This window comes from Chiloscyllium plagiosum, unplaced genomic scaffold (genome assembly GCF_037043375.1).
Source record: "Chiloscyllium plagiosum isolate Xiang-an unplaced genomic scaffold, Cpla_swu_hap1 HiC_scaffold_16, whole genome shotgun sequence".
NCBI lineage: Eukaryota > Metazoa > Chordata > Chondrichthyes > Orectolobiformes > Hemiscylliidae > Chiloscyllium > Chiloscyllium plagiosum.
This window is the reverse complement of record NW_028270154.1, coordinates 21,451,970-21,477,165: the sequence shown is the minus strand read 5'-3', so window position 1 is coordinate 21,477,165 and position 25,196 is coordinate 21,451,970. Positions and strand designations below refer to the sequence as shown.

General features: G+C 42.4%; 1 protein-coding gene across 5 annotated transcripts in view; it reads right to left on the bottom strand.

The window, feature by feature from the left end:
- Positions 1 to 20,669, bottom strand: part of hmgxb3 (HMG box domain containing 3) — a 92,469-nt gene extending 71,800 nt beyond the window's left edge. For 2 of the 5 annotated variants that reach the window (XM_043703264.2, XM_087995201.1), the window contains exons 1-4: positions 12,953 to 13,105; positions 9,105 to 9,261; positions 4,768 to 4,942; positions 1,889 to 2,494 (exon numbers count right to left, since the gene is read on the bottom strand). In XM_043703264.2, the coding sequence (XP_043559199.2) occupies positions 1,889 to 2,494; positions 4,768 to 4,942; positions 9,105 to 9,253 (930 nt within the window). In that variant the 5' untranslated portion in view covers positions 9,254 to 9,261; positions 12,953 to 13,105. Of the gene's footprint in view, positions 1 to 1,888; positions 2,495 to 4,767; positions 4,943 to 9,104; positions 9,262 to 10,715; positions 10,829 to 12,952; positions 13,107 to 20,548 lie in introns of those variants that run through there. The other 3 variants (XM_043703262.2, XM_087995202.1, XM_043703265.2) reach the window with 3 other exon arrangements.
- Between the last annotated feature and the right edge of the window lie 4,527 nt (positions 20,670 to 25,196).

The window sequence follows — 25,196 nt, the reverse complement described above, 5'->3', positions numbered from 1 at the left end:
GGAACAATTGCTCCCTGTCCATGCTTCCCAACTCACGTCTGATAGCATCATAGTTTCCTTTCCCCCAATTAAATATCCTCCCATTGTGCCTGCTTCTCTCCTTCTCCATAGCTATGTAGAAAGTGAAGCAGTTGTGGTCGCTATCACCAAAACGCTCTCCCACGCAAGATCTGACACCTGCCCCGGCTCATTGCCGGGCGCCAAATCCAAAATGGCCTCTCTCCTCGTCAGCCTGTCAACGTACTGAGTTAGGAAACCCCACAAAACATACCTTATAAAAACAGCTCCTTCCAAACCATCTGCTCAAAGAAGGTTCCAATCAATATTGGGAAACTTAAAGTCACCCATTACAATAACCCTACTACATTCACATGGAGGTTTCTTTGGGGCCTTGGATGGAGGTGAGGGGGGAGGTGTGGGCACAGGTTTTGCAATTCCTGCTGTGGCAGGAGAAGGTGCCAGGAGGGGAGGGTGGGTTGTTGGGGGTTGTGGACCTGACCAGGTAGTTGGGAATGGTCTTTGTGGAAAGCGGATAGGGGTGAGGAGGGAAATATGTCCCTGGTGGTGGGGTCCGTTTGGACGTGGCGGAAATGTCGGCGGATGATGCGGTTTATGCGGACGTTGGTGGTGTGGAAGGAGAGGACCAGAGGGGTTCTGTCCTTGTTGCAGTTGGAGGGGTGGGGTTTGAGGGTGGAGGTGCGAGACGTGGATGAGATGGGTGGAGGGAAAATTACGGTCTTGAAAAAAGGAGGCAGTCTGATGTGTTCTTTGGTGGAACTGGTCCTCCTGGGAGCAGATACGGCAAAGGGGGAGGAATTGGCTCTACGGGGCAGCGTTTTTGCAGAAGGTAGGGTTGGTAGAGGTGCAATTCAGGTAGCTGAGAGAGTCGGTGGGTTTGTAAAAAATGTCACCTAAGAATATCACCTATCCCATCAGCTGCAGACGCATCTGCACCCTCGCCCACCACCACAGACATTAGACCAGCCTTAATGTGAACCCATGGAAAGTGAGCGACCCAGATGGAATCCCCTGTCATGCACTCTGATCCTGTACAGACCAGCTGGCTTGAGTATTCTTAGACATCTTTGATCTCTTCTTACGACCATTTGAAGTCCGTATTTGCTTCGGAGGGGGGTGGAGAGAAGAGGTCTGCAAACAGGAGGTCAGGTGAGTCAGGATGTGGGGGGCGGCGGGTGCAGGGTGGTGAGAAGGATCCTCCAGTCGTCTTCATAGCCACTCTCCTCACCCCCCTCTTCTCCCCCGCTCAAGTAAAAGCCATTTGAATGTGCACACATTAACTTAATTCAAATAATGCAGTGTGCATATATATGATGTCAGCAGCAGACTTTGCCTCACATTAAAAAAGACGCTATATAAATGTTGCTTATTACTGTTTCTTATGAATGACATGAATTATGCTTGGTCCTTATATTGTATTCTTTCAATATAAAAACATGCAACCACATGAAATCGGAGCACGACTAGATCATTCAGCCACTTGAGCCTGCTCCTCCATGAGATAGCGACTGATCATCTACTTCAATTCCATTTTCTCCATGTCCCTTGATGTCTAGAAATCTCTCAATCACTATCTTGAACGTATTCACTTACAGATCCCGGACAGTCATTGGTGAAAGAAATGCCCAAAGGTTTACACTGAGTGAAGAAATTTCTCTTGATCTCAGTCCTAAATTGCCCATCGCTTATCCTGAGACAATGTTCCCTAGCATCCCCAGCCAGGGAAACCACCTGTCCTATATCTATCCTGTGAACCCCGTGAGAAATCTTACTGAGGTCACTTCTCAATCTTTTCAACTGTAGAGATCACATTGGTTACAAATCTCAATACTTATATGTAAGGAGTGAAAAAGCAAACTGAGTTTCTTACCTGTTTGTTGTTAACACAAACAGCCTGTCCTAGAGTTTTATGAGAGGAGAGACTCCCACTTGGCTTGCTCTGATTCGATAATACTGCCATCACAGGATTAGCCTCCATAGTTTGCTGGTTTGTGCAGCTGGTGACACTTTCTGAAGCATCACTTCCTGTACCTATTAATGTTCCTTCAATAACAACACAAGGGGAGTCATAAGGATGGGTCAACTCTAAAGAAGTCTCATTGGTGGTCAGTTCTCCTGCTACTCTGTCATCTCCAGAATTAGAAAATTGAGAAAGCATCTCCGATGTAACAATCTCCTGCATTGTTTCAGTGTGAATGAAAGCTTCATCAGTAATTCCATCAATAGCAATGCTCTCTTCAGTGCTGTCGATAGGGCCTGTAAAAAGGCTTTGTATAGTATTGTGGGTAAGAGTCTGCCATGTTGGATTGCATTCACCTCCCCTCGGTGTAGGAGATTGAGCCAGCTGTTGGCCATTTCCATCTCCAGGTAGACCAGAAGTGGGAATTATAATATAACTAGAACGAGGAAGAATTTTGCGGAATCCTGGAATATCAGTTGGAGGGGCACCAGTTGAAGCATTGACTAGCTTATCGCTCTGTAGATTGCAAAAAAGAACACACATGAGCACATCTCATTTGTGTAGCATTTTAGTTAATTGTGTAAAAAAGGGGCAAACTCTTCACTTTTGCTGGAAATGATTATTATTCTAATGTCAGGAGCACGTTTGAGTGCAAAAGAGAAATGATATTTGAAAACAATTGTTTGTAAAATAAACACCAAATGCCATCACAATCAGAGCAAGGGATAAATAATAGGTTGATATTTCAATGCAAGATTACAACTTTGGGATTAATATTAATACTCTTTAATCAAATACAGCTTGTTTTCATAAAAGATGGCCATATTCAGGTTTATGTTTTTGTTGACAGTACTTTTTCTAAAGTACAGATGGAAACATCCAATATTTTGTTACTGAAGGATGATGACATCAGCACAACGATAAATGATTAAACTAAATCATTGCAAATGTAAGTTCTCATTGACAGTCAAATGTGATCTAGCTATGATCCAGTCTTTAAGTTACTAGTTTTCAGCCAAGTACTATTTAATATTAACTAAAAAACAAAGAACTGCAGATGCCAGCAATCAGGAACAAAATCAGGAATTGCTGGAAAAATTCAGCAAGTCTACCAGCATCTGGGGACAGAAACCAGAGTTCATGTTTTGGTTCCAGTAATCATTCTTTAAAATTGATTGTAGTTAGAAACAGATTGGTATATGCTAAAGAAGGGGGAGGGGAATGTGGGAAGGAGTAAAGAAAAATGGTGGAAATGAAAGCCAGTCACTGTGGAAAAAAACTGTTGTACAGACAAATGAGTGGGTAAAGGTCAGCCTGGGTGAATGAATAACTGCTAATGAAGATTGTTAGGGGCTGACAATGGGTTACTTGTGGTAGCAGCCCATGCGATGGCAAGGCCTTGTGTGGGGTTTGGAACATTCCTTGTTCCAGTCCTACTCAGCGTACTTCTCCAGTACGTCAATGTCATCGTCGGTACAGCTTCCAGCTCTTGTCCAGAACTGGAAAAAAATCAAAGAGTTTTGCTTTCAATTTGCATCTTTCTCTTACAGTCACTTCGTCCTTCTCTGATAATTCCCTTCCCTTCCCTTCCTTGACTTAACCTTCTTTTCTGGAGAATAAGCTATCCACCAATATCGATTACTAACCCACCCCAACTCTCAGTTACATTGATAGCACTTCCCTACACCCTGCCTCCTGTAAGGACTCCATTCCATTTTCCCAATTTCTCTAACCAATCATGCCATTTTTTGCAGAGGTACCTTCTATTCCCTCAACTGAGGATTTGCTCTCATGTTTGTCAGGGCCTCCAGCCATATCCAATTTCATTTCAGACACTTCTACCTTCGCCCATTCCCCTCCCTCATAGAACGGCAACAGGATTACTTGTTGTAGCTTTCCAACCCATTAGTCTCCACATTCAAAAGGATCACCCACTGTTATTTCTGCCATCTCCCACAGGAGACCACCATCTCATGCATCTTCCCTCCCCTCCTGCCACTATCAGCTTTCCGCAGAGACCATTCACCCCCACAATAGCCTGGCCTAATCCCCCAACACTCTCAAGACTTTTTTCACTCCAACCCATGGCACTTTCTCATACAATCAAAGAAGGTGTAACACTTGCAATTTCACCCAAGCCTCCTCACTGCCAAAGACCCAAAACACACATTCCAGCAGTCGTTTACTTGAACATCTTTCAGTATAGTCTACTGTACATCCTGGTCATAATGTGGTATCTTTTAAATTAGTGAGACCAAATATAGACTGGGTGACCACTTTGCAGAAAACACCCAATCTTACAGTCATTTAACATTTCAACAAACCATCTTGCTTCCATTCTCACATTTCCATCTTTGGTCTGCTACAGTTTTCCAATGAAGTTCAATGCAAGCAGAAGGAAAACCACCTCATTTTCCAGTCTTCATGATTCCTCTGATCTCTTTGACTTTGATCTCAGCGGAGCAACACTTTTTTTTTTCTTTTTCATATACCCCTATTTTACATTTCATTTGCTCCTTTACCACCGTGAGCACACTTTTTGCCATTTGTTTTGGGTACCCTTATCATCTGTTCAACTTATGTCTTCCTTCCCTCCTGTCTACACATAATAAAAGCACATTTTCCAGCCCGTTCAGTTCTGGAGAGTCATATCAGACTCAAATCTTTAACTCTCTTCATAGATGGTCCCAGACGTGCTGAGTTTCTCCAGCATTTGTATTTTTATTTCAGATTTCTAGCATCCACAGTATTTTGTTATTACTATTGCAGCTAAGAGAGAAAGCTTTTACCGGATCTATTCCTTCTTTTTCCAGCTTTGCCTTTTCAAGGTAAATACCCTTTTCAGCAACACTGAGTCGCCTCCAGCTTTCACTGATCTTCTTGTTTATTTCAGACCGGGGCAAATTTGGAAAATCTTGTTGCACTTTTAAATGAGTGTCATAATAGTATAGTAAGTATGCTGGCCTGAAATAAAGAAACAAAAGCTCAAAACAGAGTTTTCATGCAGATTACTGGTATGTACAAAAAGAGCAGAAATCTAGTGAAATTTATCATTCTTGTAATATTCTCTGAGACACCTGTGTTGGTCAAAGACATGATTGAAGCATGTCTGATTTTAATAGCTTTTGGTAACTATGTCTTCAGTTAACTAATCTCCAAGTTCAAGGATACCTTCCATGCACCACTCTACCTTGCTTTCCCACCTCGAAGACACTCTTTTAAATGTAGCTCTTAGTTGTCTGACATAATGTCACCTGATGTGGATCAATGCTCTTCTGAGACATTTTGGGACACTTTGTTACATTAAACATATTATATAAATAAACGGTGCTGTAGTTGCTGGAAGAAGGCCAGATTCAATATGGAGATATTCCATAAGTGAAAAGATTTAGAAATGCTTTTTAAAATAATATTTATCAAAAATATAGATATTGCTCCAGATTTGCTTTCATGAGCCAAAATGTTGCTGTCTTATCTTGATTTTTGTCAATCTCAGCTTTCCTTCTAATAGCAACAAACTTATCACTGCCTCAGTCAGAATTCACTTAATCAGCAAATGGAGGGATTGACCTTAGCTCTTTACTGGTTTCTACAGCTCAGCTTCTTACTGGATAAATTTGGAAAGTGATAACAGCCATAGGATTTATAAATAAGACGAAGCTTTGGCGTCAGGGAAATAAGAAGTTTCAATGTATGATTAGGGTTTTATCCAAATATGTTGCAAATAAAATTTCAAACACAAACCACATGACTATCAAGTACCACCATATTATTCTTTATGTACTTTTATTCTGTTAAACAGAATTGTGCCGTTATTGATCAGTGCATTGAGTATAGGAGTTGGAGGTCATGTTGCAGTTGCACACGACATTGGTGAGGCCACTATTTGAATACTGCGTGCAATTCTGGTCTCCCTGCTATAAGAAGGATGCTGTAAAACTTGGAAGGATTCAGAAAAGATTTAACAAGGATATTGCCAGGGTTGGATAGTTGAGCTATAATGAGGCTGAATAGGCTCGGGCTGTTTTCCATGGAGTATCAGAGGCTGAGGGGTAACCTTATAGAGGTTTATAAAATTATGAGGGGCATGGATAGGGTAAATTGACAAGGTCTTTTCCTCGGGCTGAGGTGTCCAAAACTAGAGGCAAGGGTTAAGGTGAGCGGGCAAAGATTTTAAAAGGGACCCAAGAGGCAACTTTTTCATGCAAAGGGTGGAGCGTGTATATAATGAGCTGCCAGAGGAAGTGGTGGAAGCTGATACAATTTCAACACTTAAAAGGCATCTGGATGAGAATATGAATAGGAAGGATTTAGTGGGATATGGCCAAATGCTGACAAATGGAACTAGATTAATTTAGGATATCTGGTCAGCATGGACGAGGTGCACCAAAGGGTCTGTTTCCATGCTGTACATCTCTATGATGTTATGATATATTCAACACAAGTCTGTGAATCAGAGGATTTTACATCATAGAATGAATCCCGTGTTCAGTACATCATTCCTATGCTGGTTTACCGAAACAGCTGTTCAGGCAGGCCCATTGCTCGAATTTCTGCTTACCTCACCCATTTCCCTCTAAAAGCTGGGACAGTTCTGAGAGGCTATTCTATTTCTGGATAATGTTTTTGATACATGTAGTTCAATGGTAGTGTTCCTACCAGTAACCCAAGAGGCCCGGGTTCAAGTTCTACTTGCTCCGGAGGTACGTAACATCTCTGAACAGGTTAAATTAAAAAAAACCTTTAACATGCTTTGTTTATATGTTGAACTTAAACTTATGCCACCTCGCTTTTGATTTGATTTATTATTGTCACATGCGCCGAAATACAGTGAAAAGTATTTTGTGTGCTATCCAGACAAATCATACCTTACATAAGTATATCAGAATATAGCATTACAACCACAGAGAATGATCAATTCTAACACATAAGAGATCCATTTTCAGTGTGATAACAGCAGGGAAGAAGCTGTTCTTAAATCTTTTGGTATGTGTTTTCAAACTTTTGTATCTTTTGCCAAATGGAAGAGGGTGGAAGGTATAACTGGGGTGGGAGGAGTCCTTCGTTATGCTGGCCCCTTTCCTGAGGCAGCGGCAAGTGCACATAGTCAATGGAAGGACACTAACTTGCTGAATGTTTCCTAAAATGTCTCCAGGACACACACACCAAACAACTCCACCAAGCTGTGGCCGACCACTTTAACTCCCCCTCCCATTCAGCCATGGATGTGCGAGTCCTGGGTCTCCTCCACTGCCAAATCCCAGTCACCCGATGCCTAGAAGAAGAATGCCTCATCTTCTGCCTAGGGATTCTCCAACCACACGGCATCAACGTCGATTTCAACAGTTTCCTAATTTCGTCTTCCCCCATCTTATCCCAGATCCAACCCTCCAACTTGGCAGCGCACTGCTGAACTTCTCTCACCTGTTCATTTTCCTTTCCACCTATCTGCTCCACCCTAACATCACCCCACTACCTGCATCCACCCATTGCCTTCCTTGCTACTTCCCCTCCCCAGCCCTCCCCTACCCTATTTATCTCCGTCCCCTTGAGCCCCCTTTGCCCCCCCCTCCCCATTCCTGATGAAGAGCTTCTGCCTGAAACATTGACTATCCTACTCCTCAGATGCTGGGTGACCTGCTGTGCTTTTCCAGCCCCACACTTTTTGACTCAGTCCTCTCCAAAGTTACTGAAGATGTCTATGACAATGATGACACACTCATTTAGGTTACTTATTGATTCATAAACTAATGAAAATTAGCCCAGCAGCCAAAGATTGGATTTGGTTGGAGTGGGCTTACATGATTAATACATAAGTTATGTCAGAGACTAAACAATCCACACTACTTCTATATTTTACATTTTGAAGATCCCATTGCTGCTCTTGTGCTTACAACCCACCAAGCTGTCTTTCCGATTTTAGAACTTACATATCAGAATCAACAAGTCTACTTGGCTCCCCCTCTAATTTTAAAATTTTGCATCAGATTTCTTTTCCTTATTCTTCTTCCAAAGTTGTATCACTTCATATTTCTCAATGTTGAGGCTGGGAACTGTATAAATAATTAATTTCAATAAAGTCAGGCATAACCATTTAAAGAAATGATCAACCTACTCGACAACTAAACAGCCTGTTTTTAAAGTGATGAGAGAACCTCATCTGTTTGTAATTCGGATGAAATGTCCCAATTCAATGCTATAGAACACATTCCAGACGGACCCCCTCTAACAGTGATTACATGTATAAAATGCAAATATTTCACATTGCTCCCAAGTTTGAGAAACATGCTCTCTTGTCTTTGGAAAGTCTGTAGTATCACTACTTCAAATTGGATTTTGGGAACCCTGCAGAAGCAGTTTTAGAATGAGACTGATGTCATTTAGTTCATCACATCTGGGCTAGCTCTGTAAAAGAACTATCCAACTCATGCTCTATTGCTCTTTTCCATTATCTTTCTTTTTACAAATGCCTTCATTTTTATAAGCCAATATCATAGATGCTATATTATCTAACATCTGCTAAAGTATTCTATTTTGTAGAAATGCTTTGAATAAAAACAAATTTCTCCTTACTTTATTTCTATATTTCTAATTTTGTTATTAATAATCTTTGCATGCATGTCCTGCGTTACCCTATTCAGTTCATCAAGTCTCAAACTCTGCTTGGATATATACTGCAAAGACGATGTCATATAGTCTCCCCTCATAACTCAAGCATCTCACTCACCCCCGATACAATCTTAACTTATCTTTTAATTGGCCTCTTGAATAGCAATCACAGCATTCTGAAGGTTGGGCATTAAAATCTAGACACTGAGTTTATTGTAGCCCAATAAGTAATTCCGTTTAGATTTTGTACTCTCTCTAATCAGAATAATTTCTGCATCAGTCTAAGTATGTCTTATACACTTGCAAATAATCCTAATAATCTAGGTATCATATTATTAGAACTGTAGGTGCAGGAGTGCTGCACAGAAAATCTGCTGCTTCCAATCAGTAGATTTAATCCATTAAATACACAATCGGGATAACTGAGATACCACTTCTTGATTAAACCTGACGATTTCAGCCTACATGAGATTTTACATGAGTAGTATCTTCTGGATGAGAAATAATTGGTCTTTACCTGGGCTTCTTACTTTTTTTACCTCCATCCTCACTTTGATCTTTCCATTTCTTTTTCTTTTTAGGTGAAAAGTTTTTTGTGCAGCTGTAACAGCCTTCGATTTCTTCAGTTACTAATGTTATCTCTGCTCCATCATATGGAGTGTCCATTCCTTATGCTAAAGAGGAAGCAAAAAATTAAACTGACATGTAACCATCTGAAAAGTGTATACCACTACTCAATAGATTACAAAGTTGGACACAGTCAAGTTAAAATACAAATGGAAAAATTACAAATGAAAAGCTAAACAATTTGGATATGAAGATTCATGAGTTTTGAGGCTCTAAATCAAGCAAGTATAATCTACGCACAATTAACAGAACAAGTGGGAGATTGCATACAAAGTATAGGTTTTTGCAGTTATCAAAAAACTTGATTTGAAATGTTGTGACTTATTCAGTCCTGGTCTACACACATTGTAACATATAGGGTTCTTTAGGGGCTTGACAGAGTAAATGTTTTCCCTCATGGGAAAGGCTACAACCAGAAGGTAATTGTCTCAGAATTAAGAATGCAAAAATTTTAGAATGGAAAGAGGAGTAATTTCTTCTGATCGTCTTTAGCACTTGTTGGCAAAGAGACCTGTGGAAGGAGCAGAGTACTTTTATGTTATTAAGGCTGAGTCAAATAGATTCTTGATAGTAAGGGGATTAAGGGTTATGGGGAAAGGAAAGGTAAGTGGTTCTGAGGAGTGTTGGATCAGCCATGACCCTCCTGAATGGCAGAGTAAGTTCAAGGGGCTGAACAGTCTACTCCTGATCATGTTGCTTATGGTCTTAAAATGTATCATACAATCTGTTAATTGCTGATCACTCTCAAACTGATTTCAATGAACTCTCAAGTATTCACTAAGAAAGAAATTTCCATCAGGGATTCAGCATCTGAAAGCCTACGGCTAATTGCACAGAATGGGGGTGGATTTATTTTTTACTCAACAAACGAGTAAAACAGATTGAATATTACACATTAGTGCACAGATAAAGCTAACAGAAATTCTGATGCAACACTTTCAAATGATTAGTTTTAATTCTATAATAGCACATTGGTGAACACCTGCAGGAGTTTGTGATGCTTTAAGATACAGGCTCAGTGAGTAGAGGAAAGTGGCAACGAAGACACAACACTTAAATATAATGATACTTTTGACAGGCTTGTGTATCGTGTCTAGTAAATAGACTTAGCTTAATAAACAAAGACAACATTTCCATGTCTGACCATTCTTCCTCTCTGCATCAATAAATACACAGCAAGCCAATCATTTAAGATAACCAACAAGACACAGAAGAGGAAAAGATACAACAGGATTTTTGTGCTCTCTTTTCTCCCTAATTTTGACATTTGCAAGAACGTTGTCATAGATAATGCAATAATCCAAATTGTTCATCTAAAATTAAGTAGAATGAATGAAGTAACCTTATAAGCAGATAGTAAAGTAAGAGGGACAGTGACACAGACAAATGGATTTATGCCGACAGGAAATCTAATTGAGCCAAGACATAGTGTCTGCCTAATATTCTGAAGCAGGCTAACACATTAAAATACTGAAGTACTGTATTCAAGAGAGCCCCTCACTTATTTGACGTTTCAGATGACATCATAATCCAACAGATAATCTGTTTCCTGAAATATCATTAAGTTATAAATATCAGTCAGGACGTTAATGAAAGCTCCATTAATTCTCTTCATATAGTTTCGTATGCTCATCTGAAAGAGGAGATCAGCTTTAAGATTTCATTAAGAACACATCAGCTCCTCTGACAGGATAATATTCTTTAAGTGCTGTACTAAAGCATTAATCGAGACTGCCTGTTCAAGTCTCTGCATCTGCATTTGCATGGATAACTTTGTGATTCAGTTGCAAGATTGTTAATGCTAAGGTACATGAATATAAACATTTGAATTTGAAAATGTAGACCACTTGGTCCTTTGAGTCTGTTCTGTCACTCAATAATAATCGCTGATCTGGTTTTAAACTCGAACGGCAGAGATAAGACCAGGAAAAAGGTTGCATTGAGGAATAGTGAACAGTTTGGTATTAAATTATAAAGCAGACCAGATTATTACTTTAGTCACATGCAAATTGCCAAAGTAGTAGTAAGACTAAAGGGATAAGTGCATGGCTCAAAGATTAGTGTGGGAGAAATGCATTTTAATTCAGGAGGCACTAACACAGACCTGGAGAGAGAGGTATTCTATTACTTGAACTATCGTGGGACTATTTGAGACTAGACTCCTGGTGAATTATACAGCCAAGGTTGTAGATAGCTCATTCAACTAATTAGTGGGGAAGGAAGTCAAAAAGAAACAAGAGAGCAGATATGCAGGGCAGTGAAGAGGCCATTGATAATCAAAGCACGACAAGAAGGGGTTCAAAAATATATGCAAAAAACAAGCAACAAAAATTAGAACGAGAATAGAATTAGAATTATTGTCACACGTACTCAAGTGTAGGAATGAGTACAGTGAAAAGTGTACAAAGTCGCTATTCACTGGCAGCATCTTGGTTACAAAACCATAATAAAAACAATATTTTTTTTAAAAAGTGCTGAAAGGAAAGGAAATAAAAAAAGAGTCCAGATCTTAAAAGAAGAAAAACATCTTATCTTAAAGTCCTTGGCTTGGGGTTCTGGTCAGCCTGCAAGTCTTAAATTGAATAAGTGACAATGGTGAAATATCAAATCTGAAGGATCTTTACTCAAATAGATGAGACACTTGTAAAAACATTAGATGAGATTATGGCAAAAATATCAATTAATAACATGACTTGACAGTATTTAGACAGAAATGGATGCAGAGAACTCAAGACTGACAACTCAATATTAGAAGAACAGGCAAAAAAGAAAAGCAATTGGATAAGCTTTATTAATAAAGGAGAGTATTAGTAGAGCATTAGTATGCTGGTGAGTGTGATATAGATGCAGTAGATTGCAATGTGGAATCAATTCAGATGGAAATAAAGAAAGCAAGGAAGTCACGTTGGTCTTTTGGCACCTGAAGAGTTGCCCGATAACAGCACAAAGCATAAGTCAAGAAATAATGGTGCATGTGAGAAGTGCACTGCAATTGTTATCGGTGATTTTAATCTGCATTTCAACTGGACAAATCAGATGGATATGGAAACATAGAAGACAAATTTGTGGATTGTGTCAGGGATTATTCAGTAATGGAGAAAGTGTAAACAAGAGGGCAGTGCCAAGTATGCTCGAAGAGTTGACTCTCCTGCTCCTTGGATGCCGCCTGACCAGCTGTGCTTTTCCAGCATCACACTTTTTGACTTATTTAGTAATGGGCTATTTTAGATCTAGTAATATGCAGTGAGGTAGGATAAATAAATCATCTCACAATTACGGATCCTCTAGCAGGGTAGCGATCATCAAATGTTAAAAATTCAAATTCAGTTTGAAAAATAGCAACTTTGGTCTCAAACAAGAGAAGGTACAGAGAAAGATCAACTCTAAATTTACCAGAGGTCCATTCAAAAGTCTGATAGCAATGGGGAAGAAGCTGTTCTTGAATGTGTTGGTATGTGCTTTCAAACTTTTGTATCTTCTGTCCAATGGGACAGGGTGGAACAGAGTATAACCCAAAGTGGGAAGTGGTACACATTGATGAAGTTATTTCTGACAGTTGAGCCAAGTACAGTTCCTGCAGAAATTTCCGATAGCTAAGTTTATGGTTTCCACATCAATACGCTTTTGCGTCAGATAATTACCAACTGGTTGATTTTATTCAGCAATTTCCATTTAATTAATTTTTTCTTTGTCCCACAATCACACAGTTCCGTTTTGTTCTCAAGCAGTCACTCTCACCTCACCCACTGGAATTCAGCTTTTTCAGCGTTTGGACCAAAGTTAGAATGAGACAAGGTGACTCTGATGGAATCCAGAATGAGAATAAGCAAGCAGTTTATTGTTGAGTGAAAGCCACTTGATAGCCCTGTGGACAACTTTCCATCATAATCAAATAAAAAAGCTGAAGTAATCCAGACTCTGGAGATCTGAAATAAAAATAGAAAGTGCTGGAGAACTCAGCATCTCTAACAGCATGGAAGAGGAGTTAATAGAATATATGGAGAGTGGCAAGAGAAAAGGAAAAGACACAAAAAGGAATTGCTGATGATAAGCCAAGAGGGAGATATGGTTAATAGGGTGCTTATAGAAGTGCAAATGATTGAAAATGGCTGGCTATGCTGGGAGCAACTCAGATGAAACAAAACTCAGGCTGTGGGGATAGGTAATGAACATGAAGGCATTCACGTTCTGAAATTTTTAAACTCAACGTTGAGTCCTGAAGGCTATAAAGCACCAAGGCAAAAGATGATAATGCTGTCCAGCACAATGCAGCAGGCCCAAAATAGAAATGTATGAGAATAAGATAATGTGCTGAAATGGTCATAAATCCCTAAGATCTGGCAGCGTGGATGCTGAGCAAAGCAGTCACTCGGTCTGCATTGTCTCCCTGATATACTGGGGGATCATATTATTAGCAGGAGAAAGTGAGGACTGCAGATGCTGGAGATCAGAGCTGAAAATGTGTTGCTGGAAAAGCGCAGGTCAGGCTGCATCCAAGGAGCAGGAGAATCGACGTTTCGGGCATGATTCCTGAAGAAGGGCTCATGCCCGAAACGTCGATTCTCCTGTTCCTTGGATGCTGCCTGACCTGCTGTGCTTTTCCAGCAACACATTTTCAGATCATATTATTAGCAGTCAATATGGTAGACCAGATTGAATAAAGCGAGGGTAAATCGCTACCTGACCCGGAAAGTATGTACAGGTCTGGTATAGCGAGGAGGACGAATTAAATGGACAAGTGTTACATCTTCTGTGATTGCTTGTGGAGGTGTCATGGGATGTGAGAACATTTGAGACTGGAGGAGTGGACTAAGGTACCCCAGAGTGAACAGTCCCTATGAAATACTGACAAGGGACAGGAGTAGTTTGTGTATCTGGTGGGTGGCATTTTGCTGAAGGTGGTGGAAATGGTAACTTATGATTTTTTGGATGAGGATGTTGGCACAGTAGAAAGTGAGGATCATGGGCACCCGAAAGGAAGGGAAGTGGTGAGGATAGAAGTGCAGGAAATGGGTTGGATACAGTCAAGGGCCATGTCAACCACGGTGGCGAGAAATCCTTGATTGAGGAACAAGGTAGTCATTTCTGAAACCTCCAAAGAAGCTGGCATTGTTAGATGTGACAGAGACATGGAAACTGGGAGAATGGAAGACACGAGTCATATGCCAAAAATTCAGGAGTGAGCGGGCAAAGCTGATTATTGTGGCCATCACCAAGGAGAAGGTGCTAGAAAAACTGAATGGTCTGAAGGTGGGTAAATCACCTGGACCTGAACCAGTTGATGACGCCCCAGAGATCTAAGGGAGATAGCTAAAGATATAGTGGAGGTTTTAGTGGTGATCTTTCAGGAATCGCTAGTCAGGGAGGGTCTCAGAGGATTAGAAAATTGTTAACGTGACACCCTGCTTAAAAAGGGAGTAAGGAAAATGGTGGAAAATTACACACAAATTAGCCTAACCTCAGTTGTGGGTAAGATCCTCATGCCCATTATGAAGGATGAGATTCCTGAATACTTGGAAGTGAATGCTAAAATATGGTAAGCTCAGCATGGTTTCATCAAGGGGAGGTCATACTTGACAAATCTGCTAGAATTCTTTCAGGAAGTAACAAGCATGTTAGACCGAGGAGAAGCAATGGATATTATCTATCTGGACTTTGACAAGATACCGCATCGGAGGCTGTTGAGTAAGATAAGGGCTCATCGTATTAGAAGCAAGGCACTAGCATGGATAGAATATTGGCTGTCTGGCAGAAAGCAGAGCATGGGGATAAAAGGATGGCAGCTAGTGACAAGTGATGTTCCTTAAGGATCTGTGTTGGGACACCTTTTCACTTTATACATCAATAATGTAGATGAAGGAACTGACAGCATTCTGGCTAAGTTTGCAGATGATGCAAAGATAGGTAGAGGGACAGATAGTACGGAGGAGGTGAGGAGGCTGCAGTAGGATTTGGTCAGGTTTGGAGAATGTACTCTATCTGCCACTTCTTTGCCCAATGTGGGAAAGCGTGAGGTAATTCACTTTGGTACAAAGAATAGCAACATGGACTATTTTCTAAATGGAGAGAAATTTCAGGTCTGAAGTGCAAACAGACTTGGGAGTTCTAGCCCACGTTTTTCTTAAGGTAAACTTGCAGGTTGAGTCAGTAGGAAGGCAACTGTAATGATGACATTTGAGAGGATTTGAATATAAAAGCAGGGATATACTTCTGAGGCTCTATAAGGCTCTAGTCAGGCTATATTTGGAGTATTACGCGCAGTTTTGGTCCATATCTCAGGAAGGATGTACTGGCCCTGGAGCAGTTTCATAGGTTCACAAGAATAGTCTCGGGAATTAAAAGCTTAACATATGATGAACGTTTGAGAACTCTTGGATGGAGTTTAGAAGAATGAGGGAGGATCTAATTGAAATTTAGCGATTACTGAATTGCCTGGACAGAGTGGACGTTGGGAAGATGCTTCCATTGCTGGAGACTAGGACCAGAGGAACAACCTTAGAATAAAGGGAAGACCTTTTAGAACGGAGATAAGGAGAAACTTCTTCAGCCAGAGAGTGGTGAATCTATGGAATTCATTGCCACAGATGGCTGTGGAGGGCAGGTCATTGAGTATATTTAAGACAGAGAAAGATAGGTTCTTGATCCTCAAGGGGTTCAAAGGTTACAGGGAGAAAGCAGGAGAACCGGGTTGAGAAACTTCCATCATGATTATCACGCGATGAACTGAACAGACTAATTTATGCTCTTATGTCTTATGGAGTTCTTACAGGAGCAAGGTGAGAAGAGGTGTGCTAATCAAACTGTGGAGTCAGTGAGTTTGTAATGAACATCAGTGCCAGTCTATCCCAAACAGAGATGTCAAGTAAGGGAAGGGAGGAGTTGGAGGTGGACCTGATGAAGTTGAGAGCAGGATGAAAGTTGGAAGCAAAATTGATAATTTTTTTCCAACTCTGGACAAGAAAGAGATGCAGCACTGATGATGCCAATGTACCAGAGAACGGGTCATGGTGATGGACGAAAATAGGAGTACAACAAAAATGTTCCACGTGCTCCATATACAAAGAGACAGACCTAACCGAGACTCATGGCCACACCTGACCTGAAGAAAGTGAGAGACAAGTTAAAGGAGAAATTGTTCAAAGTGAGAATGACCTCAACCAGACAGAGGAGGTTGGTGGATGGCTACGGTTCAGGTTTTGTTTCAAGAAGAAGCTGAGGCCTCTCAGACTATCCTGTTGGGAGATAGACATGCAGATTGTACATCCATGGTGAAGAGAAAGGAGTTTGTGCCAGGAAATTGGAGGTATTGAAAGCAGTGCAGTTCAAGTTATAGATTAGCAAAGTTTGTGCGAAGATTTGTAGCTCGGGTGCTTGTTGCTGTGGTTCTGTTCGCCGAGCTGGAAGTTTTTGTTGCAAACGTTTCGTCCCCTGGCTAGGCGACATCATCAGTGCTTGGGAGCCTCCTGCGAAGCGCTTCTTTGATGTTTCCTCCGGTGTTTATAGTGGTCTGTCCCTGCCGCTTCCGGTTGTCAGTTTCAGCTGTCCGCTGTAGTGGTTGGTATATTGGGTCCAGGTCGATGTGTTTGTTGATGGAGTTTGTGGATGAATGCCATGCCTCTAGGAATTCCCTGGCTGTTCTCTGTTTGGCTTGCCCTATGATAGTAGTGTTGTCCCAGTCGAATTCATGTTGCTTGTTGGCTGCGTGTGGCTACTAAGGATAGCTGGTCGTGTCGTTTCGTGGCGAGTTGATGTTCATGTATGCGGATTGTTAGCTGTCTTCCTGTTTGTCCTATATAGTGTTTAGTGCAGTCCTTGCATGGTATTTTGTACACTACATTCGTCTTGCTCATGTTGGGTATCGGGTCCTTCGTTCTGGTGAGTTGTTGTCTGAGTGTGGCTGTTGGTTTGTGTGCCGTTATGAGTCCTAGGGGTCGCAGTAGTCAAGCTGTCAGTTCCGAGATGCTCCTGATGTATGGTAGTGTGGCTAGTCCTTTTGGTTGTGGTATGTCCTCGTTCCGTGGTCTTTCTCTTAGGCATCTGTTGATGAAGTTGCGCGGGTATCCGTTTTTGGCGAATACCTTGTATAGGTGTTCCTCTTCTTCTTTTTGCAGTTCTGGTGTACTGCAGTGTGTTGTGGCCCTTTTGAATAGTGTCCTGATGCAGCTTCGTTTGTGCGTTGGGGTGGTTACTTTCATAGTTTAGGACTTGGTCTGTGTGTGTGGCTTTCCTGTATACCCTTGTAGTGAATTCTCCGTTCGGTGTTCTCTGTACCATCACGTCTAGGAATGGGAGTTGGCTATCCTTTTCTTCTTCTCTCGTGAATCGGATTCCTGCGAGTGTGGCGTTGCCGATCCGGTGTGTTTTTTCTATTTCCGTGTTTTTAATGATTACAAACGTGTCATCGACATATCTGACCCAGAGTTTGGGTTGAATTTGTGGTAGGATTATTTGTTCTAACCTTTGCATAACTGCCTCTGCGATGAGTCCTGAGATTGGTGATCCCATGGGTGTTCCGTTGATTTGTTCGTTTATCTGGTTGTTGAATGTGAAGTGCGTTGTGAACTTAAAGTACTGGACTTGTGCCTCACAACGCACTTCACATTCAACAACCAGATAAACGAACAAATCAACGGAACACCCATGGGATCACCAATCTCAGGACTCATCGCAGAGGCAGTTATGCAAAGGTTAGAACAAATAATCCTACCACAAATTCAACCCAAACTCTGGGTCAGATATGTCGATGACACGTTTGTAATCATTAAAAACACGGAAATAGAAAAAACACACCGGATCGTCAACGCCACACTCGCAGGAATCCGATTCACGAGAGAAGAAGAAAAGGATACAAGGGTATACAGGAAAGCCACACACACTGACCAAGTCCTAAACTATGAAAGTAACCACCCCAACACACACAAACGAAGCTGCATCAGGACACTATTCAAAAAGGGCCACAACACACTGCAGTACACCAGAACTGCAAAAAGAAGAAGAAGAGGAACACCTATACAAGGTATTCGCCAAAAACGGATACCCGCGCAACTTCATCAACAGATGCCTAAGAGAAAGACCACGGAACGAGGACATACCACAACCAAAAGGACTAGCCACACTACCATACATCAGGAGCATCTCGGAACTGACAGCCAGACTACTGCGACCCCTAGGACTCATAACAGCACACAAACCAACAGCCACGCTCAGACAACAACTCACCAGAACGAAGGACCCGATACCTAACATGAGCAAGACGAATGTAGTGTACAAAATACCATGCAAGGACTGCACTAAACACTACATAGGACAAACAGGAAGACAGCTAACAATCCGCATACATGAACATCAACTAGCCACGAAACGACACGACCAGCTATCCTTAGTAGCCACACACGCAGACAACAAGCAACATGAATTCGACTGGGACAACACTACTATCATAGGGCAAGCCAGACAGAGAACACCCAGGGAATTCCTAGAGGCATGGCATTCATCCACAAACTCCATCAACAAACACATCGACCTGGACCCAATATACCAACCACTACAGCGGACAGCTGAAACTGACAACCGGAAGCGGCAGGGACAGACCACTATAAACACCGGAGAAAACATCAAAGAAGCGCTTCGCAGGAGGCTCCCAAGCACTGATGATGTCGCCTAGACAGGGGACGAAACGTTTGCAACAAAAACTTCCAGCTCGGCGAACAGAACCACAGTATAGATTAGCAATCCAACTTGTCTATATTTAGTCAATGGGAAAGAGTTTGATTATGCTAACGTACAACAATTATTTTCTTGTTAATAGGAGGCGGGCCAAAGTGATGTGCATATATCTTCGACAGTTAGGCAAGCTTGAAAAATTCAATGCTGTAATCAAATTTTCACATTTGTGGCAAACACAGGGATAGAGCAGCTGCAACACCCAGAGAGTTGCAAGAAAGAGTAAATTGATGATGTAGTAATTGACAAGCTTGAATTTGTCCAACTTTTTGGTGACAGAAAATACATGACCAATTTTCTACAGTCAGTTTGATACACTGTAACATCTTGACCAGGGGCACAACAAGTTATGAATAATAAACCTTCATTACTGAACAAAACCTTAATTACTAAAGGGAGAAAGTGAGGTCTGCAGATGCTGGAGATCAGAGCTGGAAATGTGTTGCTGGAAAAGCGCAGCAGGTCAGACAGCATCCAGGGAACAGGAGAATCGACGTTTCGGGCATAAGCACTTCTTCAGGAATGAGGAAAGTTTGTCCAGCAGGCTAAGATAAAAGGTAGGGAGGAGGGACTTGGGGGAGGGGCGTCGGAAATGTGATCGGTGGAAAGAGGTCAAGGTGAGGGTGATAGGTCAGACTGGGGTGGGGGCGGAGAGGTCGGGAAGAAGATCTCAGGTTAGGAAGGCGGTGCTGAATTTGATGGATTTGACTGAGACAGGGTAGGGGGAGGGGAAATGAGGAAACTGGTGAAATCGAGTTCATCCCTTGTGGTTGGAGGGTTCCTAGCTGGAAGATGAGGCGTTCTTCCTCCAACCGTCGTTTTGTTGTGGTCTGACGATGGAGGAGTCCAAAGACCTGCATATCATTGGTGGAGTGGGAATTGAAATGTTGAGCTACAGGGTGGTTGGTCCGGGTGTCCCAGAGGTGTTCTCTGAAAAGCTCCGCAAGTAGCCGGCCTGTCTCCCCAATATAGAGGAGGCCACTTAATTACTAAAGCCCAGGGTCTTTGAGGTGCTATCAAGCATTTCTTGTCACAACTGCCTTCAGTCCACACTGTCATTCACTCATCCCTCTTTTGTCTTCTTCCCCTCCTATCCTTCCACTTAACCATTTCACTTTCCCCCTCTGTCCTCCTGCTTTGTCTGCCCTTTCCTAATCCTGTCACCACGTTTCTTTGCCTGCTTTTCACCTCCTCTGTCTTCCCCCTTGCCTGCTCTCCTTTCGCCCTACTCTTCCCGACTTTGCCAGCTCCCAACCTCACCTAACCCTTCCTCCTCCAGCCTTCTACCCCTATCTCCTCTTTCTTTCGCCCACGCCCCTGCCCTATGCTCTCCCCCTAGCTCTGCCTCTCCCTCACCCTCACCTCCACCTCCACCATGATCCCAGCAGGTTCGGGCTCTCTGCTGCTCACATACTCACGGCCAATGAGCTGCAGCCTTATTGTCCTGTGTCTCTGCCTACGCTGCCCACACAGGGAGGGGGGGGGGAGGGGAGGAGAGGAAAGGGGAAAATCCCTGAAACATCCCACGCCGCCACGCCCCAAATACAAACCAGCCGCCTCCGGTCTGCACGCGCTCTGCCTCCGCCGCCGTGGCGTTTTATTTTCTCTTACCGGGACCACTCCTGGTGATTTTATCAATTCCAGTTCCGCACCTTCCTCGGACAAAATGGCGCCGTTGCTACGTTGGATTTCTCCAATCCGATCGGGTCGTCAATCGGCCCTGGCCGCGGCCCAGCCAATCCCAGCAGCCGTATTAGGCACGTGGAGACGCGACGTGACGACAGCCGGTCGCTTTCCTCTGTGCGCAGGCACAATCCCTCACCTAGTGCCGGCCGAAAGGCGCCATCTTGGTAAAGGACAGCAGTGGCCAACTGCTCCACGGTGATATCTTCCAAACAGCAATAAGATCAGCGGCAGATAATAACGTGCGGGGCATTTAAGGAAGAACTTCTCACACGAGTGGTTCGGGTCTGCAGTACTTCACTACCCGCATGAGGCAATTAGTCATCCAATCCGCGGGAGAGGTGGGGCGATTCGGACATTGGCACCAAGTCATAACGCTCATTTGAAGGGCTGGTGCAGACACGAAGGGCCGAACGATCTCCTTTGTTCATCGCGATACTTCTCCGATGCTGCCCAGGTCACGAAACAATAATTCAAATCGAAAACAAAGTGTTGAGAATCTTTAAAAAAGCGACATTTAAAAGGCATTTTGAAGGGAATTTAAATGGGAAGAGTTTAGAGGAGTGTTCGCCAAATGCTAGCATGTGGGACTTGATCACATTGGGATGTCTGTTCGATGCAGATGAGTTGGACCTAAGGGTCTGTTACCATGGTGTATGACTGATTATAAATCCAGTCTGTTCCAGGCAGCAGCTTTGGTAGCAGCTGCAGAGCCAGAAACCAGAGTTGACCATGCCCAAGTTCTGAGGGAGGGTCTCTGGACTAGAAACATTAACTCTTTTTGTCTATAACTTTATAAATGTCCCCATACTTAATGAGTTTCTTCAGAAATTTCTATTTTTGTTGCTGGACTATATAACTCTCTGAGCTTTTCTTGGAGACCATGTGTGGATTGAGTTGCAAAGTCTCACTTCGGACTGCTTTAAAGTGAATTTTTTTCTTCTCACCCACCTCCTTCAAAACATGGACAAGGGTGAACCCTTGTCTATTTTTATATCATCATGTAGATTTGTGGGCGGCACGGTGGCCCAGTGGTTAGCACTGCTGCCTCGCAGCGCCAGAGACCCGGGTTCATTTCCCGACTCAGGTGACTGACTGTGTGGAGTTTGCACATTCTCCCCGTGTCTGCGTGGGTTTCCTCCGGGTGCTCCGGTTTCCTCCCACAGTCCAAAGATGTGCAGGTCAGGTGAATTGGCCATACTAAATTGCCCGTAGTGTTAGGTAAGGGGTAAATGTAGGGGTATGGGTGGGTTTCGCTTCGGCGGGTCGGTGTGGACTTGTTGGGCCGAAGGGCCTGTTTCCACACTGTAATCTAATCTAATCTAATCTAATGTAGAGTGCTGGTGTTGGACTGGGGTGGACAAAGTCAAAAATCACACGACATCGGGTTATAGTCCAACAGGTTTCTTTGAAACTGCAAGCTTTTGGAGCCCCGCACCTTCCTCAGGCAGGCCTCGCTGCTGGATCAACCTGTTGGCCTATAACCCAATATTGTGTGATTTTTGACTTTTATATCAGACAACTGATTTTTAGTGCTTTAGGTAAAAACAATGACTGCAGATGCTGGAAACCAGATTCTGGATTAGTGGTACTGGAAGAGCATAACAGTTCAGGCGGCATCCGAGGAGCAGTAAAATAGATGTTTCGGGCAAAAGCCCTTCATCAGGAATTTAGGTGCTCTAGTCCTGACTGACTGGTAATTTTAAACACCACCTGCCTGTTGCGAAAAAGGAATGGACCACATTCTATTGTACTCTCTTTATTACAATGATTGTCCATCCCCAGGAGGAGTGAGTTTGTACTAAATATCATAAAACAAGTCTCGAGCAGTGATAGCAGCCCAGAGAAGCTTTGGGAGTAATCACTATCTCAGAATGCTTCAGTTGCTGCTGCAAATTCCTGGAGCATCAGAGGCTGAGGGGAGACTTTATATGGTTTTATAAATCATGAGGGGCATAAATAGTTAATGTTTTTTTCCGAGAGTGGGGGATGTCCAAAACTAGAAGGCATAGGTTTAAGATGGAGATAGGGGGTTAGGATTTAATTAGGACCTGAAGGGCAAATTTTTCAGGCAAAGGGTGATGCTCGAGCTGCCAGAGGAAGTGGGAGAGGCAGGTACAATTACAGTTAAAAGGCATCTGGATGGGCATTTGAATCAGAACGGTTTAGAGGAGTGTTGGCCAAATGCTGGCACGTGGGACTAGGTCAGTGGGATAACTGATGCAGACGATTTGAACCGAAGGGTCTGTTTCCATGCTGTTTGACTCTAATTATAAATCCAGTCTCTTCCCAGGCATCAGCAGCACCTTCCCCAATTTAACTCACTCTCTGTACCAATGGTTCCTTCCTCCTTATTTCCCAGCCCAGCAGAGAGGGTCCCCACATCTCTGGCTGTACCAACTACTGCTGATTTAGTAGTAGCAGCAGTAACAATTACACAGAGGCAGGTGAATGTAGCATCCAAGCCAGAAGAAAGCAACATTTTCCTGAGGCACAGCCACAGCAATTTGTTACACAAATATCTCTATCCTCATCTGCAGATTCGTGCTGAAAGCACAAGTGTGTGTGTGTACCTTGCTAATTCTCCTTACTGACCCATAATGCTACACTAGCCCTTTAGGAATGGATTAAAGAAATGTCTCATACCCATTTGAGCTCAGTTAGTAACTGAGATCAGACAAACACTGCCGTAGAAAAAGCTTAATTTGGCAGTGGCAAAAGAGACAAACAACCATTCTTAAAAAAAATCAAAAGATTTGGTATTACCACAGTTTGAAAAAGCTCAATATTTTATGTAGATTGACAGTTGCTTTATAAAACTTAGTCTCCAGCAGGTGAACGCTCTTTATAAAAGTTGTTATTCATATAGGGTAGGTGATAACCTCGACGTATTATCGCTAGACTATTAATCCAGAAACTCAGGAAATGTTCTCGGACCTGGGTTTGAATCGCAGCATGGTGGAATTTGAATTCAATAATAAGCTGGAAATAAGAGTCTAATAATGACCATGAAGCCATAGTTGATTGTCATGAAGAAACCATCACTGATGTTCTTCAGGGAAGGAAATCGGCTGTCCTTACCTGGTCTGGCCTACATGTGACTCCAGACACACAGCAACGTGGTTGACTCTTAACTGCCCACCTGGCAATTAAAGACAGGCAATAAATGCTGGTCTAGACAGTGATACCCTCATCCCATGAATTAATTTTTTAAAAAGCTGAAATCGTTCAGACAATCCAATTGTTACCAATTGGGCATTCCATCGAATAATATAAAAGTGACAAGTATCAATGTAGAATCTCTGGTTTGTGAAGTTGGTAAATGCAGCTAGTTTGTGCTGCATTTTCTATTTTAATTGAGACATCTGTAGCCAAAGTGTTAAGAGTTTAAATATTGCTAATTTGTATAAAACAGATAGCTTCTTTTTCTTTCCCCTTCCCTTTACCTAGGTCTGTTTTGTTCACTGTCGAGATTATTTGAGAAATACCCTGGAAAGTTTCTGTAGAAGAAATTCTGTGAGCCACTGCTAGCAGACTAATCCAAAATAGTTTTTGATTCAAGGATACATAGAGTCATAGAGCTATCCAGCATGGAAACAGACCCTTCCACCCAACTTTTCCAGGCCGACTAGCTATCTAAATAGAGTCCCATTTGCCAGCATTTGGGCCATACCCCTCTAAACCCTTCCTATTCAAGTACCCATCCAGTAGCCTTTAAATGCTTTAATTGTACCAGCCTCCACACCATCTCCTCTGGCAGCTCATTCCATACATTCACCATTTTCTGTGTGAAAATAATTGCCCCCGAGGTTCCTTTTAAATCTTTCCCCTCCCACTGAAACGTATGCCCTCTACTTCTGGACTCCCCCACACCTGGGAAAAGAGCTTGGCTATTCACCTTATCTATGTCCCTCTTGATTTTATAGATCTCTGTAAGGTCACCCCTCAGCCTCCGACACTTCAAAGAAAATAGCCCCAGCCTATTCAGCCTGATAGTTCAAACCCTCCAAACCTGGCAACATCCTTGTAAATCTTTTCTGAACCCTTTCAAGTTTCACAACATCTGTCTTACAGCAGGGAGACCAGAATTGAATGCAGAATTCCAAAAGTGGCCTCACCAATGTTCTGTACAGCCGCAAAATGCACTAACCAATAAAGGCAAGCACACCAAATGCCTTCTTCACTATCTTATCTACTTGCGACTCCACCTTCAAGGAACTATGAACTTCCAAGGTCTCCTTGTTCAGCAACACTCCCCAGGACCTTACCATTAAGTATATAGGTCCTGCACTGATTTGCCTTTCCAAAATGCAGCATCTTAGATTTATTAAAATTAAACTCCATCTGCCACTCCTTGGCCCATTGGCCAATCTGATTAAAGTCCTGTTGAACTCTGAGGAACATATTTTCAAAACTTTTAGCAATGAATGAACCCCAGCTAAATAATAATATAAATTATGAATTTAAAGGTACAAGATTTCTGAAATATTTAGTAAAGAACACTTAAATGCCAATTGTGCCATCAATACACTAACAAATATTCAAGTAGCTTTCTGAGATACGTAGGTGCAACACT